This window comes from Hemitrygon akajei, chromosome 14 (assembly GCF_048418815.1).
Source record: "Hemitrygon akajei chromosome 14, sHemAka1.3, whole genome shotgun sequence".
Classification (NCBI taxonomy): domain Eukaryota; kingdom Metazoa; phylum Chordata; class Chondrichthyes; order Myliobatiformes; family Dasyatidae; genus Hemitrygon; species Hemitrygon akajei.
Genome location: NC_133137.1, coordinates 18655219 through 18674374, shown reverse-complemented (window position 1 = coordinate 18674374; position 19156 = coordinate 18655219). Strand labels below are relative to the sequence as shown.

Here is a 19156-nt window from a genome sequence, read left to right as displayed (position 1 = left end):
AGCTTCCTGTCAAGTCCGGAGGGAATTATGGTGTTGAATGCTGAAATATAGTCCAGGAACAGCACTCTAACGTTTGTATCCCTCTCCTCTGGGTGAGTGAGGATGGTGTGTAGTGCTGTGACTATGACGTTGTTGGTAGGCGAATTGTAGGGGGTCCAGTGTGGGTGGTAGCATGCCGCCGATGTAGTCTTTAACCAGCCTCTCAAAGCATTTGCTTATAATTGAGGTGAGTGCAACAGGACGCCAGTTATTCAGGCATGTTACCTTGGTTTTCTTGGAATAGCTAGTAATTTGTGTACATGTTGCAGATGTTTCATAGTGGTTTTGGGTATTTTTCACTAATCTTCGCAGCAACTACTTGAAAATAAATGTTTTCCTTGCACTATTGAAATCAGAACAGGTTTGGAAATGGGACCAAATTTGTTTCGCAAAGCTGTTTACTGGGATTTGTTGATGTTGAAAACATTTGAGGCTGGGTTATAAGGACCATTTCTGAATATGCTTAATGAATTGCACCTATGAAAACTTGCCCAGAAGCTGCTGTTCTAGGTGGAGTGATGCATGGTTCAGCTGGTTTACAATGTGAAATCTGTGTTAATGTGTGTTAATTGCTTGGGTGTGGTAAGAAAAGTCATTTGAACTATTTGTCTATTCTAAGTTCTTCCTGGAGAATTAAAGTACTGGCACACATCTGATTGCTTTTCCAATGCGTCATCACATGGAATCAAATCTTAATGCCATGTTCTTTACTGCCTGTGCAAAGAACCAAGCTTGAAACTTGACATTGTCAGACTTGAGTTTGTACAGGTTTTGGTCCCCAGAGGGAACCTCGGAGAGCTACAGGTGACTCAAAACACGTTTATCCAGTTTATAGGTGCACAATAGATAACGTCACAGCTTGGTATGGCAACTGTTCTGCCCAAGACAGCAAGAAACTGCAAAGCGTTACGAGCACAACTTAATCCATCGTGGAAAAACAACCTTCCCTCCACGGACTCATTTCCTTTTCCAGTTGGCTGCTGGTGGCTAGTAGTGTTCATGTCATGTAAGACATTCAAAGATGCCTCAGAGGTTTGAAGGTCCGTAGCCTTACCCACATATCACTGTCAGTGCCCAGCCCAGCCTGTGCTGCTAATGGAAACTCATTACTGCTTTGATGCTGATTTGTTTAATGTGTACGGTGAAACAATATTACAAAAAATAAGAGACATCTTGGGAATCAAAGTTGGCGGTGAAAGCATCAATAATTTCAGATATGCGATATGACACTGTGTTAATTGCAAGTACGGAGGAAGAACTACAAAACTTAATTGATTTAGTTGCTGAAGAAAGTGCAAAAATGGGTCTATCAATCAATTGCAAAAAGACAGAATGTGTGGTGATATCCAAAAAGAAGAAGAATCCTATCTGCAGGCTGAGAATAAACGGGGAAGACATAAAACAAGTACAGAACTTTTGCTACTTAGGAAGCTGGGTGACATCAGATGGCAGGTGCGACATGGACATCAAAAGAAGAATAGGGATGGCAAAAGACTCTTTACGAGAATGAAGAGTATACTAACCAACTCTAAAATAGGCATGACAACCTGCCTCGAAGTACTGAAATGTTACGTTTATCCAGTGATGTTATATGGCTCAGAATGTTGGACAATATCTAGTAACATGAGGAAATGAACTGAAGCAGCAGAGATGTGGCTTTTGAGGAGGATGCAAAGAATATCATGGATGAAATGAATATCTAACGAGGATGTCATGAACAGAGCAAGCACAAAAAAAAGAAATAATGTATGCGATCACGAAAAGGCAACGTAACTTCATCGGACATGTGATTAGGAAAGAGGAGTTAGAATGCACAGTAATTATGGGAAAGATTGAAGGGAAGAAAGCAAGAGGAAGGCAAAGACAAATGATGATGGAGACAGCAGCCAGAGAACTGGAAATGAATACCAATGAATTGATCCACTTGACCCGAAACAGGAGTGTGTGGGCCATGGCAGTCCAAGCTCAAACAGGGCACGGCACCTGATGATGATGCTGACCATCAGCTCTATTTTTTATCGTCTCCTGGACCACAGCCTTCCAGAAACCTGTCCCTTGTTTAAGGAAGCTCTTGGATAATTAGGAAGGATTAGCAGATTAATTTGCAGCTTCTGCTGATCAAGACAATTGGTAGATTGACTATCAACAACCTTAAAGGTCCTGAATCAGTGAAGAGACAAATTCTCAAGCCAGCTCAGTGTATCCAGTATCGTCATTGTTTCCATTTTCCAGCATTAATAGTTTTTAATATTCTTTCAATCACTGGCCAGTTGTGATACTCATCGTCAGTCTTCTTTCTCCACTCCCGATGCTGCCTGACCTGCTGGGCTTTCCTAGCAGCCATCTCCATTTCTGGATCTTGAATAGTTTCTCGCTCTCACGCTTGCTCTCTCTTCACATTAGTTACTATAAACAAGCTGTCAGCACCATCTTCTGCCGTCTGTCTCCTCACCTCCACACAGACGCAGGCATTCTTCTTTTTCATTCCATCTCTCTTTTTGGACTTTCTTCTCCCAGTCCTGATGAAAGATCGTTCACCTGGAGGGTTAATTCTGATTTCCACTCCTTGGCGGAAGTTTCAAAAACTTAGTGAGTTAATCCAGTCAATTCAGCAAGTTCTAGATTTTTGAGTCAGATTAGCCTGCTTCATAAACTTGGCAAAAGCAGCCTCTGTGTTTATGCTGAGTTTCAACAAGCTGTTTGACCTTGCAATGGGAGAAACCCGATCTCACCCTCCAAGTTCTTTCTTGGCTGAAGCATTCTACAGCAACAATAATGGAAACTCAAACTGGTGCCCTTGTTACTCTTTAACCGAACTGACCACCTTATTTGGCCCCATCACTACCGAAGAGACAATAAGGCCCCATCAGTATTTCCAACTGTTGTGACAGAGACAAGAAGCAGCAGAGATGGTCAACTGGTCACAGAAGGAAGACAAACCTGGGCTCGAATACGTATGGCTCTCGCAATGTAGCAGATTTTCATGCCTCTTTTCAGTGGTGCAAAAGGAAGTGTTTGTTTGTCTCCTATTTCAGAATCAGGTTTAATATCATCAGCATATGTCATGGAATTTGTTAACCTTGTGGTAGCAGTACAATGAAAACATGAGACATAAATATGGAGAACAAATAAAAACTGAGTTACATTAAGTACATATATGTCTATTAAATCATTAAGTTAAAATAAGTAGTGCAAAAACCAGAAAAAAAAAATGAGGTAGTGTTCATGGGTTCAATGTCCATTTAGAAACTGGATGGCAGAGGGGAAGAAGCTGTCCCTGAATCACTGAGTGTGTGCCTTCAGGCTTCTGTACCTCCTTCCAGATGGTAACAGTGAGAAGAGGGCACATCCTGAGTAATGGACGCTGCCTTCCTAAGGCTCTGCTTCTTGAAGATGTCTTTGATAATACGGAGGCTGCTACCATGATGGAGCTGACTAACTTTACAAGTTTCTGCAACTTGCTTGGATCTTGCGCAGTAGCAACCCCCCCCCCCACCCACCCCAACCCCATACCAGACGATGATGCAGCCTGTCAGAATGTTCTCCACGGTACATCTACAGAAGTTCTCGAGTGTTTTAGTTGACAAATCAAATCTCCTCAAACTCCTAATGAGACATATCTGCTGTCTTGCCTTCTTTGTAGTTGCCTCAATACGTTGCACCCAGGTTGGGTTCTCAGAGATATTGATGCCCAGGAAACTGAAATTGCTTACTCTCCCCACTTCTGACCCCGCTGTGAGGATTGGTTTGTGTTCCCTTGGTCTCCTCTTTTGGAAGTCTGCATGATTTGTTCCGAGTTTTACCAGTTTCTAGTATCCATGATAAAGTTCATTGTGATTGGCACCCATAGATCCGAGCGATCCAGAGACCTCTCTATTGCACAATGCAGTTTATAATGAACAGAGAGTAAACTAGAGTATAATACTACGATAGGAGAGGGATCAAATCTCTATCCTTTCTTTGTTTGACACATGCAGAGTGCTGAGACATCGAAGCAGTTGACGGTTACACAGCAAACTCGAGAGGAAGTGGCCCGTACGAAACAAGAGCTTGAATTTGCCATGGAGGAAGCCAAAAGGGAAGCGGAGATGAAGGTAAGACTGAGTGGTAAACACCTGGCATCCTGCTCTGACTTGGCATCTGCCGATGTGTCAATGACCTTAAGAGTCAGAATATGAGTGCACTCTAGTTATGGCCAATGTTGCAGTCAGTAATGGCAATTTTCTTTGAGTTAGAGGGGATTTTACTATTTGGTTGATGTCCATGTAAATGTATTGAGATCTTAATATCAGAGAGCTGTGGCTGTTGTAGACCTGTTGCCACCAGACGTCCATCCTACAGCGTAATTCCAGTTTTCAATCTAAACCGACAAACTTGTTAATATTTAAGCTGGTAAATAAACAGAACTCTATTTTAAAATAGTCTGTTTATAGTAATTAGATTTTACTGGTGTCCCCAATGTGAAGACACAAACAGCTTCTCCATAGCAACTACCAGTACAGCGATGGCCTTAAAAGTTCTCCAACTAACCATTCCAAGTAGCAAGTGACTACCACATATGTACAGTTGCCAAGTTTTTGTCCAGTTGGGGACTGCCCAGCTCCTGTAATTACGTAGGCTTCGGGATGTAAAGTACTGTAGCAACGAGCTTAACGTACATTTGGCTGATTCACAAATTTGTGCAGGTTCTGTCTGAGTACGAGTGCACGTGGTTCGGACAACAAAAAACAAGATGAAATCCTATTTCTAGACGAGTTTATTTCCCATTATTTGTTTAATATTGAATCTTGACAACTTGTTCTTGGTAGATATGGATTTCTTTTGCTAAAACATTGTGATCAGAACTTGGTAGTCCATGTTGATTGGTAAGACAGCATCAGATCTTCCCATTAGCTTGTCTGGAATTTGCACGCGGCGCACAGTTGCAATAAGTCACTTGAAGCAATGGATGATGTACAAGGTCCTTTGAAGCTCTTGCTGAAGGATCTAACAATGGGATTTGAGAGAGGTTTTAACTTCCTCTGATATGAAGTTGGAACTGGGTGCAATGTGTGGCCTTGTCTCTAATGGAGTGGAAGTCGTGAATGAAAAGTGCATGAGGTTTTGTTGCTTGTATGTGCATCTCTGAAAGATGAAAACACATAATTTAACAGAGATAGTTAGGCAATAAATTTTGCTAATTTTTCCTTCCCCCTCCCCTTTTCTTCTATTCCCGACTCTGGCATTTTACCTCTTCTCACCTGCCTAACTCTTCCCCCCAAGGCCCCCTCCTCCTTACCTTTCTCCTCTTGTCCCACCAGATTCCTTCCCCACCCACCTGCCCACCTATCACCTCATTCCCCTCTCCTTTTCAGTCTTCCCCCTTCCTTTGCAGTCCTGAAGAAGGAGCTGGGTCTGAAGCATTGACTGTTTATTCACTGCCATAGAAGCTGCCTGACCTGCAGAGTTCCTCCAGCATTTTGTGTGTGTTCCACTAAATAGGGATGTTGTCAATCTCTGAGAATTGAAAGATTTGATTATTTTGAGCCCGTAACAGTGAAGTTAATTCTCAAACCACCAAACCAAAAAATAAAGCTGACATACTTTTTAAATGATGCAACTTGCATATCACCATTTGTGGGATCTGTTGCAAGGATTACTCATTTAATGGGGGTTACCTGTTGATCTGGAATGGTGATGACTTGTTAACTTTTAGCTTGGAGGTTTAGTGGAAGTTTTTTCCTAGGTGGAGACTGGTATAACTCTAGAAAGGAATGTAGTCTGAATATGAATTATCTGGGAGTCCTGCTGAATCACAATCAGGTTTAATATCAACATTGAATAGTTAAACTAAGTAAGCAATGCAAAAATAGAAATAGGAAAATAGTGAGGTAGTGTTCATGGGTTCAATGTCTGTTCAGAAAGTGGATGGTAGAGGGGAGGAAGCTGTTCCTAAATCATTGAGTGTGGGCCTTCCGGCTCCTGTACCTCCTTCCTCATGGAAGCAATGAGAATGAGGCAAACTCAAGGAAATCTGCAGATGCTGGAAATTCAAGCAACACACACAAAATGCTGGTGGAACGCAGCAGGTCAGGCAGCATCTATAGGGAGAAGCGCTGTCGGCGTTTTGGGCCGAGACCCTTCGACAGGACTAACTGAAAGGAAAGATAGTCAGAGATTTAAAAGTAGGAGGGGGAGGGGAAAATGCAAAATGATAGGAGAAGACTGGAGGGGGTGGGGTGAAGCTGAGAGCCAGAAAGGTGATTGGCAAAAGGGATAAAGAGCTGGAGAAGGGAAAGGATCATGGGACGGGAAGCCTGGGGAGAAAGAAAGGGGGAGGGGAGCACCAGAGGGAGATGGAGAACAGGCAGAGTGATGGGCAAAAAGAAAGAAAAAAAAGGAGGGGGGAGAAAGCTAAATATATCAGGGATGGGGTAAGAAGGGGAGGAGGGGCATTAACGAAAGTTAGAGAAATCAATGTTCATGCCATCAGGTTGGAGGCTACCCAGCCGGTATATAAGGTGTTGTTCCTCCAACCTGAGTTTGGATTCATTTTGACAGTAGAGGAGGCCATGGATAGACATATCAGAATGGGAATGGGATGTGAACTTAAAATGTGTGGCCACTGGGAGATCCTGCTTTCTCTGGCGGACCGAGCGTAGGTGTTCAGCGAAACGGTCTCCCAGTCTGCATTGGGTCTCACCAATATATAAAAGGCCACACTGGGAGCACCGGACGCAGTATACCACACCAGCTGACTCACAGGTGAAGTGTCGCCTCACCTGGAAGGACTGTCTGGGGCCCTGAATGGTGGCGAGGGAGGAAGTGTAAGGGCAGGTATAGCACTTGTTCCGTTTACAAGGATAAGTGCCAGGAGGGAGATCGGTGGGAAGGGATGGGGGGATGAATGGACAAGGGAGTCGCATAGGGAGTGATCCCTGCGGAAAGCAGAAAGACGGGGGGGAGGGAAAGATGTGCTTGGTAGTGGGATCCCGTTGGAGGTGGTAGAAGTTATGGAGAATTATACGTTGGACCTGGAGGCTGGTGGGGTGGTAGGTAAGGACAAGGGGAACCCTATTCCAAGTGGGGTGGTGGGCAGATGGGGTGAGGGCAGATGTGCGGGAAATGGGAGAGATGCGTTTGAGAGCAGAGTTGATGGTGGACGAAGGGAAGCCCCTTTGTTTAAAAAAAGACATCTCCTTTGTCCTGGAATGAAAGGCCTCATCCTGAGAGCAGATGCGGTGGAGATGGAGGAATTGTGAGAAGGGGATAGCATTTTTGCAAGCGACAGGGTGGGAAGAGGAATAGTCCAGGTAGCTGTGAGAATCTGTAGGCTTATAGGAGATATCAGTAGATAAGCCGTCTCCAAAGATGGAGACAGAAAGATCAAGAAAGGGAAGGGAGGTGTCAGAAATGGACCAGGTAAATTTGAGGGCAGGGTGAAAGTTGGAGGCAAAGTTAATGAAGTTAACGAGCTCAGCATATGTGCAGGAGGCAGCACCAATGCAGTTGTTGATGTAGCAAAGAAGGAGACGGATACCCGTATAGACTTGGAACATGGACTGTTCCACAAAGCCAACAAAAAGGCAGGCATAACTGGGACTCATGTGGGTGCCCATGGCTACACCCTTGGTTTGGAGGAAGTGGGAGGAGCCAAAGAAGAAATTATTGAGAGTAAGGACTAATTCTGCTAGATGGAGGAGAGTGGTGGTAGAGGGGAATTGGTTAGGTCTGGAGTCCAAAAAGAAGCGGAGAGCTTTGAGACCTTCCTGGTGGGGAATGGAGGTATACAGGGACTGGACATCCATGGTGAAAATAAGGCGGTGGGGGCCAGGGAACTTAAAATCATTGAAAAATACCTGGGTGATGGGGGTCCTTGATGATGGATGCTGCCTTTTTGAAGCTACTGTAGTGGAGGAGAACATTTATGAAGTTTCAAGGCTTTAATGATTAAACAAAGCAATCACAGGAATAGATTAAGATCTATATAGATACCGTTGAAGGCCTTTTTAACCTTTAATTCACTTTTGGGACAATTTTCTGGAGTCTCTTGAAATCAATTCCTTCATAATGTGATAAAGATGCCACAGCCTTCTGCAAACCGATCAATAGCCATTAACGCTGCTTGCTGATGGATGACAGGGATTATGAAAGGCCTTGAGCTAGCCATCTTGTCAAGATTTTAATTCAAATCGGAGGACACTGAAATTATTCTGCCTCTTTTTTAAAATCAGTTAACAACCCAGGCCAGGGGTGACCCAGAGATGATGATGGTCAAGGTGATGTCATGTCGTACATCTTCTGGTTGCGTGCCATTTTAACTCTCCTTCCCATTCCCACATTGACTTGTCTGCCCTCCATCTTCTCCTTAGCCAAACACAAACTGGAAGAGCAGTACCTTATGTTCTGCTTGAGGTTCTCCTGGGGTTTTCACACACAACAGTCTCTAGAGTCAAAGAACACTATGACACAAAAACAGGCCCTTTGGCCCATTTAGTCCATGCCAAACTATTAATCTGCCTGGTCACATGGACTTGCACCTGGACCACAGTCCTCCACACCCATCCATGTACCTGTCCAAATTTCTCTTGGAAGTTGGAATTGAATCTGTGTCCACCCCTAGCGCTGGCAGCTCGATCCACACCCTCACCACCCTCTGAGTGGAGAGGCTCCTCCTCATGTTCTCCTTAAGCATTTTACCTCTCACCCTTAACTCATGACCTCTAGTTTGAATCCCATCCAACCTCAGTGAAAAAAAGCCTGCTTGCATTTACCGTGTCTGTGCCTGTCATAATTTTCCATACCTCTATCAAATCTCCCCTCATTCTTGTATGCTCCAGGGAATAAAGTCCCAAGCTACTCCACCTTTCCCAGTACCTCAGGTCCTCAAGTCCCAGCAGCATCCTTGTCAGTTTTCTCTGCACTCTTTCAATCTTATTCATATATTTTCTGTATGTAGGAGACCGAAACTCCACACAATATCCAATTGGGCCTCCCAGACATCTTCCACTTCAACATAGCATCCCAACTCCTGTATTCAGTACTTTGATCTATGAAGGCCAATATGCCAAAAATCTTTTTTTTACGACCCTATCTACCTGTGATGCACTTTCAAGGAATTATGAATCTGATTTCCAGATCCCCTTGTTCGACTACACTCACCTGTGGCTGAGGACGTTTAAAATATCTCTGCTAGGGTCCCTGCAGTTTCTGCACTTGCCTCCCACAGGGTCTGAGGGACCACCTTGTCAGGCCCTGAGGATTTATCCACCTTAACTTGCCTGAAGGCAGCAAACAGCTCCTCCTCCGTGATCTCTAATGGGACCATGATCTCACTGCTGCTTGGCCTTAATTAAATGCAAAACGTCCATTTAAGATCTTCCCCATCTCTTTTGGCACGATGCATAGACAACCACTCTGATCTTTCAGAGGGCCAATTTTGTCCCCTTGCTATCATTTTGCTCTTAATAAATCCATGGATGCCCGCAATGACATTATGATTACTGGATGCAAAGTGCAAACTTCTGTCTCCTGCCCCGTCTCATTCCCTAATAGGAGATCTAATATTGCACTCTCTCTAGTTGGGACCTGTATGTATTCATTAAGAAAATTTTGCTGAACCCATTTCACAAGCTCTAACCCTTCCAGCCCTTTTACCATATGGGAGCCCCAATCAGTATTTGTAAAGTTAAAAACACCTTTTATCACGTCCTTATGTATTTTTGCAACAGTGATCTCTCTGCAGATTTGCTCCTCTAAATCCCATGGACTGGTGGTGGTCTATAATATAATCACATTAATGTGGTCACCCCTTTCTTATTCCTCAGTTTCATTTGTATAGACGACGTCTGTAGACAACCTCTCCAGCTTGTTCTGACTGAGCACTGCCATGGCATTTTCCCTGACTAGTAATTCCACCCCTCCCTCTTTAATAACTCCTCCTCTATCACGCCTAAGACACCAGAACCTTAGAACTTTGTGCTGCCAGTAGAGCTTACAGAGAATATTACGAGAAGCAAAAACATCCGGTAAGCGAAAGTTCTATGGGTGAAGACGTCTTGTTCCTGAACGAGGTCCGAGGAAAATGGCCGGACTGGTTCCAGTTGTCAGCAGCGTGATAGTAACTCGGAAAGCCACACGTTACAATAGTGGTGTGCGGAAGAGCATTTCTGAACGCACAGCACATTGAACCTTGGAAGTGGATGGGCTACAGCAGCAGATGATCACATAAAGCAGAAGGCCACTTTACTAGACCACTCCTTACCTGAGAAAGTGGCCTCTGAGTGTAAAATACTGATGACTAGAAACTTGGGTGGGGTTTGAGAGATTCAGTGGAAAAAAAGAGGAGCAGGGAATTCAGGGATCGCCAACCTGGCATCCATGGATCCCTTATTTAATGGTATTGGCCCATGGCATAACATAGGTTGGGAAACTCTGCTGTAGGTCCTTGGTTCATGGTAGCTGATGGCCCAGCTGCCAACAGCCAAGCAAATAAATAGTAGTTAACAAGTTTGGATAGAGGGAGAGCAGATCTTCGCGGTTGGGCTGGAGGAGGCTAGAACTGGAGAATAATGAGGCCAGGAGAGACTTTCTAATCAAGAATAATGACTGTGGTATTGTTTAGCCAGGAGTCATTACAGGCCAGTGAGCCAAGGAACATTGATCGAATTGGGAGTTAGCACTGTTTTGGATGATCTCTGATTCCCAAGGGCAGTATAGGAGGCTGTCCACATATGATTTAGCAGTCTTGCCTTGAAGCAACAGAGATTTTTATTTATTTGTTTGACGTACAATACTGAATCAGCTTTTCCGGCCTTTCGAGTCAGTTACGCACCCAGCAAACCCCCGATTTAATCTTAGCCTTATCACAGGGCAATTTACAACAACCAATTAACCCACAAACCAGTACATCTTTGGAGTGCAGGAGGGAACTGGAGAGCCCGGAGGAAACCCACGTGGTCACGGGGAGAACGTACAAACTCCTCCCAGGCTGTGGTGGGTGTTGAACCTGGGTCACTGGTACTGTAAAGCGTTGTGCTAACCACTACGGTACCGTGCCGCCCTGAGGAAAAGTGTTCAGTAAAAGAACTAAGGATTGACTGTGCCAGGTAATGTTATATAGATGAAAATCATTTTAAAGATGGCACTGGTATACAGTCTGGCCCCATAAGAATTTTCAAACATGCTAAGATTGTAAGATCGCTAGTTCAGTACCTGCCATTGCTAGGGAGAGAGATGATGTTCACGACCAGGGAGTGGAGTTTGTGATGGGATTAGAAGGTTTGGTTTCCCCAATACCTAGAGTAAAATTCCTTTCAGTCTGACAAATAAGTGATTGGAGGAATTGAGAGAGTGGTGACAAGGTGGAGTTCAGTGTTGACCTTTATAAAGCTAATCTTTTTTTCCCTCCTTAGATTTCCGGCTTCTGGAACTTTATGCTTTTTCATTTATTGAGTCAGTCTGCACTTTGGGGGGGTGGGGGGGTGCAGGTGAGAAATAGGAGTGAAGCACGACCTAGGTCGTTGGGAAACACCAGCAGCGGGTGTGTGAGGGGCAAATGACTCTTTGCCCACAAGGGGATAGGAAAGAATGATAGCAGCCGGTGAGTTTCTACCCTGTTAGATGGCGCTTGAGGGGAGTAATGTGATCCACTGTTGTGATGGAAAATAACTGGTTCTTTGAGTCTCAACAGTAGAGGCCTGGACACACACAGTTTTAATAATAAGGAATTTATTTACAAGGGGAAGTTCGGTCAACACAAGCAACTACAATACACAGGAAGCGGTGTGGGGACAGGGTACGGTTACACAAACAAAGAACAAGGGAAAAGCACTACAACAGCTATCCCCCTTGACCTTGGATAGCTGCGGCTCCCTTACCAGGACAAACGATAGACCTTCCCAAACATAAATCAATGCACTTACCTCCAATGTGGTGGTCTGTAAGAGAGGACCAGCCAAGGCCAAGTCTCACCTTTTAAAGCATGGGGCTGGGTGAGATAATCCAATTAAGGTGACCAATAATTTAAGCGTGCATTGATTAGTTGGAAGGGACCAAATGTTGATTGACACGTGGTGTGTCCTCCGACCAGCCAGGTGGCAGTGCATCGGTCACGTGGCCGGTATCTCTGGATACATCCACTGTGTCAAAAGCTGAGCTGATTGAGGCAGAATGTGAGGGTGAATTATATTTCAGTCACTGGGGATTCAAATATACAACACCATGCCTGTCTCGTCTATAAATACATGCAAACAAATTCTGCTGAATGGTACATTCCTCAGCTTCACTGTTATAAAGTTTTTCAAACTAATTTGTGAATTAATCTAATTGTTACAAGATGGCATTTATTTTGTCATTTTATGAAAATTCTTTGTAAATAGTGTAACTGTAGATATAAATTATATTGTGAATATAATGTTATTATACTGTGCTTATATATATATAAAATATATATATATAAGCACTATATATAAAAGAAAATGTTCTTTGATTTCTTTTCCATATATGTCTGATTGAATTAGTTAGATCACCTTCTCCCATGGTCAAGGTCAATACGTACTAGGGCGCCCCCTAGAGTTGAGATGCAGCAAAAGAATTCCATGGACTGATTTTCAAATACACAACCTCACTGAGCGGATATTTAATTTCATTGATGCATTTAACCAAATTTTATTAAATGACCCAAAATCTTTTCCATAATAGATTTTATATCTTAAAATATATTTCCAAATGCTTTCAAGGTGGTGAAAATTCACTAAATCTGAGAATTTGCTTCCATTTACATAATTGCTAATGCAACTTGCAAACAACTTATGGGGTTGGAGGAATGTGTGAAATCAGGTTTGATATGATTCACTACTGAAACAGGAGACTGCAGCCCTGTGCAGTGAATGGAGTTCCAAGTTTAGCTATGCTTATTAGATGAAGTTGACATATGGACAAAGTAACTGAAGCATTATTTTCCAGCTGATGAAGACTTATGAGTGAACTAAACTTAGCAGGGATGGTTCATCTGGCTATTTATTTAGTAGCCCAAGTTCTCACACCAAGTTGATGTAATGCCTCTCCTTTTTATAGACGCCTCTGTCGCTACCAGCGATTGTCTCAGCAGTTTTCATTTTTTCACAATTTTTTTCTTCAATATGAAGAGTAATTAAATAATGCCATTGGAAAAAAATACCTAACTCTGTTTAGCACAATGCTTGACAGTACAGGCGACCAGGGTTCAGTTCCCTGCTGCCTGTAGGGAATTTGTACATTCTCCCCGTGAGTGCGTGGGTTTCCTCCGGGTGCTCTGGTTTCCTCCCACAGTCCAAAGACCTACCGGCTGGTAGGTTAATTGGTCATTGCAAATTGTCCCGTGATTAGGCTTGGGCCTAATTGGGTGATTGTTGGACAGAGTGGCTTGGAAGGGCCTAGTGCACACTGTATATCACTAAATAAATGAAAATATTATATAGTTGAAGTAAATGCTGAATAAATTTTATTTAAAAAACATCCTGCTTTATCTCTCATCAATGGTTGTTTTGGATTAATTTTCCACAAGGCACATAATCTGGAACAGGTAATTGTCGTGCGTTCGCCCCTATAATAGGGAGTTGGACTGATTAGCAGGTTGTGGACTAGTATTATTTTCATGGGCTCTTCCTGAATTCCTACGTCTGCCTGGCCTCTGAGGTCTAATTGTGCTTATTATCGTCACTTGCAGCTGGAGGAGCAGAGCTTTATAATGGAGCAATTGAAAAGGGAACTGGAGGCAAGCAAGGAAGAGCTGGTGACTGTCCAGGGCTCACTGCGCAACACCGAGCAGGTACAGCGCAGAGGGAACGTGTGCTAATACACCGGTACAGGGTAGAGGGGAACACGTGTACTAATACACGGGCACAGGGTAGAGGGAACGTGTGCTAATACACCGGTACAGCATTGAGGGGAACACGTGTGCTAATACACCGGTACAGCATAGAGGGGAACACGTGTGCTAATACACCGGTACAGGGTAGAGGGGAACACGTGTACTAATACACGGGCACAGGGTAGAGGGAACGTGTGCTAATACACCAGTACAGCATAGAGGGGAACATGTGTGCTAATACACCGGTACAGCGCAGAGGGAACGTGTGCTAATACACCGGTACAGGGTAGAGGGGAACACGTGTGCTAATACACCGGTACAGCGCAGAGGGAACGTGTGCTAATACACCGGTACAGGGTAGAGGGGAACACGTGTGCTAATACACCGGTACAGGGTAGAGGGGAACACGTGTGCTAATACACCGGTACAGCGCAGAGGGAACGTGTGCTAATACACCGGTACAGCATAGAGGGGAACACGTGTGCTAATACACCGGTACAGGGTAGAGGGGAACGCGTGTGCTAATACACCGGTACAGCATAGAGGGGAACGCGTGTGCTAATACACCGGTACAGCGCAGAGGGAACGTGTGCTAATACACCGGTACAGGGTAGAGGGGAACACGTGTGCTAATACACCGGTACAGGGTAGAGGGGAACACGTGTGCTAATACACCGGTACAGCGCAGAGGGGAACACGTGTGCTAATACACCGGTACAGCATAGAGGGGAACACGTGTGCTAATACACCGGTACAGGGTAGAGGGGAACACGTGTGCTAATACACCGGTACAGGGTAGAGGGGAACACGTGTGCTAATACACCGGTACAGCGCAGAGGGGAACACGTGTGCTAATACACCGGTACAGCATAGAGGGGAACACGTGTGCTAATACACCGGTACAGCGCAGAGGGAACGTGTGCTAATACACCGGTACAGGGTAGAGGGGAACACGTGTGCTAATACACCGGTACAGCATAGAGGGGAACACGTGTGCTAATACACCGGTACAGCATAGAGGGGAACACGTGTGCTAATACACCGGTATAGCATAGAGGGGAACGCGTGTGCTAATACACCGGTACAGGGTAGAGGGGAACACGTGTGCTAATACACCGGTATAGCATAGAGGGGAACACGTGTGCTAATACACCGGTACAGCATAGAGGGGAACACGTGTGCTAATACACCGGTATAGCATAGAGGGGAACGCGTGTGCTAATACACCGGTACAGCATAGAGGGGAACACGTGTGCTAATACACCGGTACAGCATAGAGGGGAACACGTGTGCTAATACACCGGTACAGCATAGAGGGGAACGCGTGTGCTAATACACCGGTACAGGGTAGAGGGGAACACGTGTGCTAATACACCGGTACAGCATAGAGGGGAACACGTGTGCTAATACACCGGTATAGCATAGAGGGGAACACGTGTGCTAATACACCGGTACAGCGCAGAGGGAACGTGTGCTAATACACCGGTACAGCATAGAGGGGAACACGTGTGCTAATACACCGGTACAGCATAGAGGGGAACACGTGTGCTAATACACCGGTACAGCATAGAGGGGAACACGTGTGCTAATACACCGGTATAGCATAGAGGGGAACACGTGTGCTAATACACCGGTACAGCGCAGAGGGAACGTGTGCTAATACACCGGTACAGGGTAGAGGGGAACACGTGTGCTAATACACCGGTACAGCGCAGAGGGAACGTGTGCTAATACACCGGTACAGCGCAGAGGGAACGTGTGCTAATACACCGGTACAAGGTAGAGGGGAACACGTGTGCTAATACACCGGTACAAGGTAGAGGGGAACACGTGTGCTAATACACCGGTACAGCATAGAGGGGAACACGTGTGCTAATACACCGGTACAGCATAGAGGGGAACACGTGTGCTAATACACGGGTACAGCGCAGAGGGAACGTGTGCTAATACACTGGTACAGCGCAGAGGGAACGTGTGCTAATACACCGGTACAGGGTAGAGGGGAACACGTGTGCTAATACACCGGTACAGCATAGAGGGGAACACGTGTGCTAATACACCGGTACAGCGCAGAGGGAACGTGTGCTAATACACGGGTACAGGGTAGAGGGGAACACGTGTGCTAATACACCGGTACAGCATAGAGGGGAACACGTGTGCTAATACACCGGTACAGCGCAGAGGGAACGTGTGCTAATACACGGGTACAGGGTAGAGGGGAACACGTGTGCTAATACACGGGCACAGGGTAGAGGGGAACATGTGTGTTAATACACGGGCACAGGGTAGAGGGGAACACGTGTGCTAATACACGGGCACAGGGTAGAGGGGAACACGTGTGCTAATACACGGGCACAGGGTAGAGGGGAACATGTGTGCTAATACACGGGCACAGGGTAGAGGGGAACACGTGTGCTAATACATGGGCACAGGGTAGAGGGGAACACGTGTGCTAATACACCGGTACAGGGTAGAGGGGAACATGTGTGCTAATACACGGGCACAGGGTAGAGGGGAACATGTGTGCTAATACACGGGCACAGGGTAGAGGGGAACACGTGTGCTAATACACCGGTACAGGGTAGAGGGGAACATGTGTGCTAATACACCGGTACAGCATAGAGGGGAACACGTGTGCTAATACACCGGTACAGGGCAGAGGGAACGTGTGCTAATACACCGGTACAGGGTAGAGGGGAACACGTGTGCTAATACACCGGTACAGCATAGAGGGGAACACGTGTGCTAATACACCGGTACAGCATAGAGGGGAACACGTGTGCTAATACACCGGTATAGCATAGAGGGGAACGCGTGTGCTAATACACCGGTACAGCGCAGAGGGAACGTGTGCTAATACACCGGTACAGCATAGAGGGGAACACGTGTGCTAATACACCGGTACAGCGCAGAGGGAACGTGTGCTAATACACCGGTACAGCGCAGAGGGGAACACGTGTGCTAATACACTGGTACAAGGTAGAGGGGAACACGTGTGCTAATACACCGGTACAGCATAGAGGGGAACACGTGTGCTAATACACCGGTACAGCGCAGAGGGAACGTGTGCTAATACACGGGTACAGGGTAGAGGGGAACACGTGTGCTAATACACCGGTATAGCATAGAGGGGAACGCGTGTGCTAATACACCGGTACAGCGCAGAGGGAACGTGTGCTAATACACCGGTACAGGGTAGAGGGGAACACGTGTGCTAATACACGGGTACAGGGTAGAGGGGAACACGTGTGCTAATACACCGGTACAGCATAGAGGGGAACGCGTGTGCTAATACACCGGTACAGCGCAGAGGGAACGTGTGCTAATACACTGGTACAGCGCAGAGGGAACGTGTGCTAATACACCGGTACAGGGTAGAGGGGAACACGTGTGCTAATACACCGGTACAGGGTAGAGGGGAACACGTGTGCTAATACATGGGTACAGCGCAGAGGGAACGTGTGCTAATACACGGGTACAGGGTAGAGGGGAACACGTGTGCTAATACACGGGCACAGGGTAGAGGGGAACACGTGTGCTAATACACGGGCACAGGGTAGAGGGGAACATGTGTGCTAATACACGGGCACAGGGTAGAGGGGAACACGTGTGCTAATACACGGGTACAGGGTAGAGGGGAACACGTGTGCTAATACACGGGCACAGGGTAGAGGGGAACACGTGTGCTAATACACGGGCACAGGGTAGAGGGGAACATGTGTGCTAATACACGGGCACAGGGTAGAGGGGAACACGTGTGCTAATACACCGGTACAGGGTAGAGGGGAACACGTGTGCTAATACACGGGCACAGGGTAGAGGGGAACATGTGTGCTAATACACGGGCACAGGGTAGAGGGGAACACGTGTGCTAATACACCGGTAGAGCATAGAGGGGAACACGTGTGCTAATACACCGGTACAGCGCAGAGGGAACGTGTGCTAATACACGGGTACAGGGTAGAGGGGAACACGTGTGCTAATACACCGGTACAGGGTAGAGGGGAACACGTGTGCTAATACACCGGTACAGGGTAGAGGGGAACACGTGTGCTAATACATGGGTACAGCGCAGAGGGAACGTGTGCTAATACACCGGTACAGCATAGAGGGGAACACGTGTGCTAATACACCGGTACAGCGCAGAGGGAACGTGTGCTAATACACGGGTACAGGGTAGAGGGGAACACGTGTGCTAATACACGGGCACAGGGTAGAGGGGAACACGTGTGCTAATACACGGGCACAGGGTAGAGGGGAACATGTGTGCTAATACACGGGCACAGGGTAGAGGGGAACACGTGTGCTAATACACGGGTACAGGGTAGAGGGGAACACGTGTGCTAATACACGGGCACAGGGTAGAGGGGAACACGTGTGCTAATACACGGGCACAGGGTAGAGGGGAACATGTGTGCTAATACACGGGCACAGGGTAGAGGGGAACACGTGTGCTAATACACCGGTACAGGGTAGAGGGGAACACGTGTGCTAATACACCGGTACAGCATAGAGGGGAACACGTGTGCTAATACACCGGTACAGCGCAGAGGGAACGTGTGCTAATACACGGGTACAGGGTAGAGGGGAACACGTGTGCTAATACACGGGCACAGGGTAGAGGGGAACACGTGTGCTAATACACGGGCACAGGGTAGAGGGGAACATGTGTGCTAATACACGGGCACAGGGTAGAGGGGAACACGTGTGCTAATACACGGGCACAGGGTAGAGGGGAACACGTGTGCTAATACACGGGCACAGGGTAGAGGGGAACACGTGTGCTAATACATGGGCACAGGGTAGAGGGGAACACGTGTGCTAATACACCGGTACAGCATAGAGGGGAACACGTGTGCTAATACACCGGTACAGCGCAGAGGGAACGTGTGCTAATACACGGGCACAGGGTAGAGGGGAACACGTGTGCTAATACACCGGTACAGCATAGAGGGGAACACGTGTGCTAATACACCGGTACAGCATAGAGGGGAACACGTGTGCTAATACACCGGTACAGCATAGAGGGGAACACGTGTGCTAATACACCGGTATAGCATAGAGGGGAACACGTGTGCTAATACACCGGTACAGCATAGAGGGGAACACGTGTGCTAATACACCGGTACAGCATAGAGGGGAACACGTGTGCTAATACACCGGTATAGCATAGAGGGGAACACGTGTGCTAATACACCGGTATAGCATAGAGGGGAACACGTGTGCTAATACACCGGTACAGCGCAGAGGGAACGTGTGCTAATACACCGGTACAGCATAGAGGGG

General features: G+C 46.4%; 1 protein-coding gene across 5 annotated transcripts in view; it reads left to right on the top strand.

The window, feature by feature from the left end:
• hip1rb (huntingtin interacting protein 1 related b) overlaps positions 1-19156 on the top strand; it is a 171045-nt gene that overhangs the window by 135126 nt on the left and 16763 nt on the right. For all 5 annotated transcript variants that reach the window (XM_073065535.1, XM_073065536.1, XM_073065537.1 and 2 more), the window contains 2 exons: positions 4017-4133; positions 13727-13828. In XM_073065535.1, coding sequence (XP_072921636.1) covers positions 4017-4133; positions 13727-13828 — 219 coding nt within the window. The remainder of the gene's footprint in view (positions 1-4016; positions 4134-13726; positions 13829-19156) is intronic.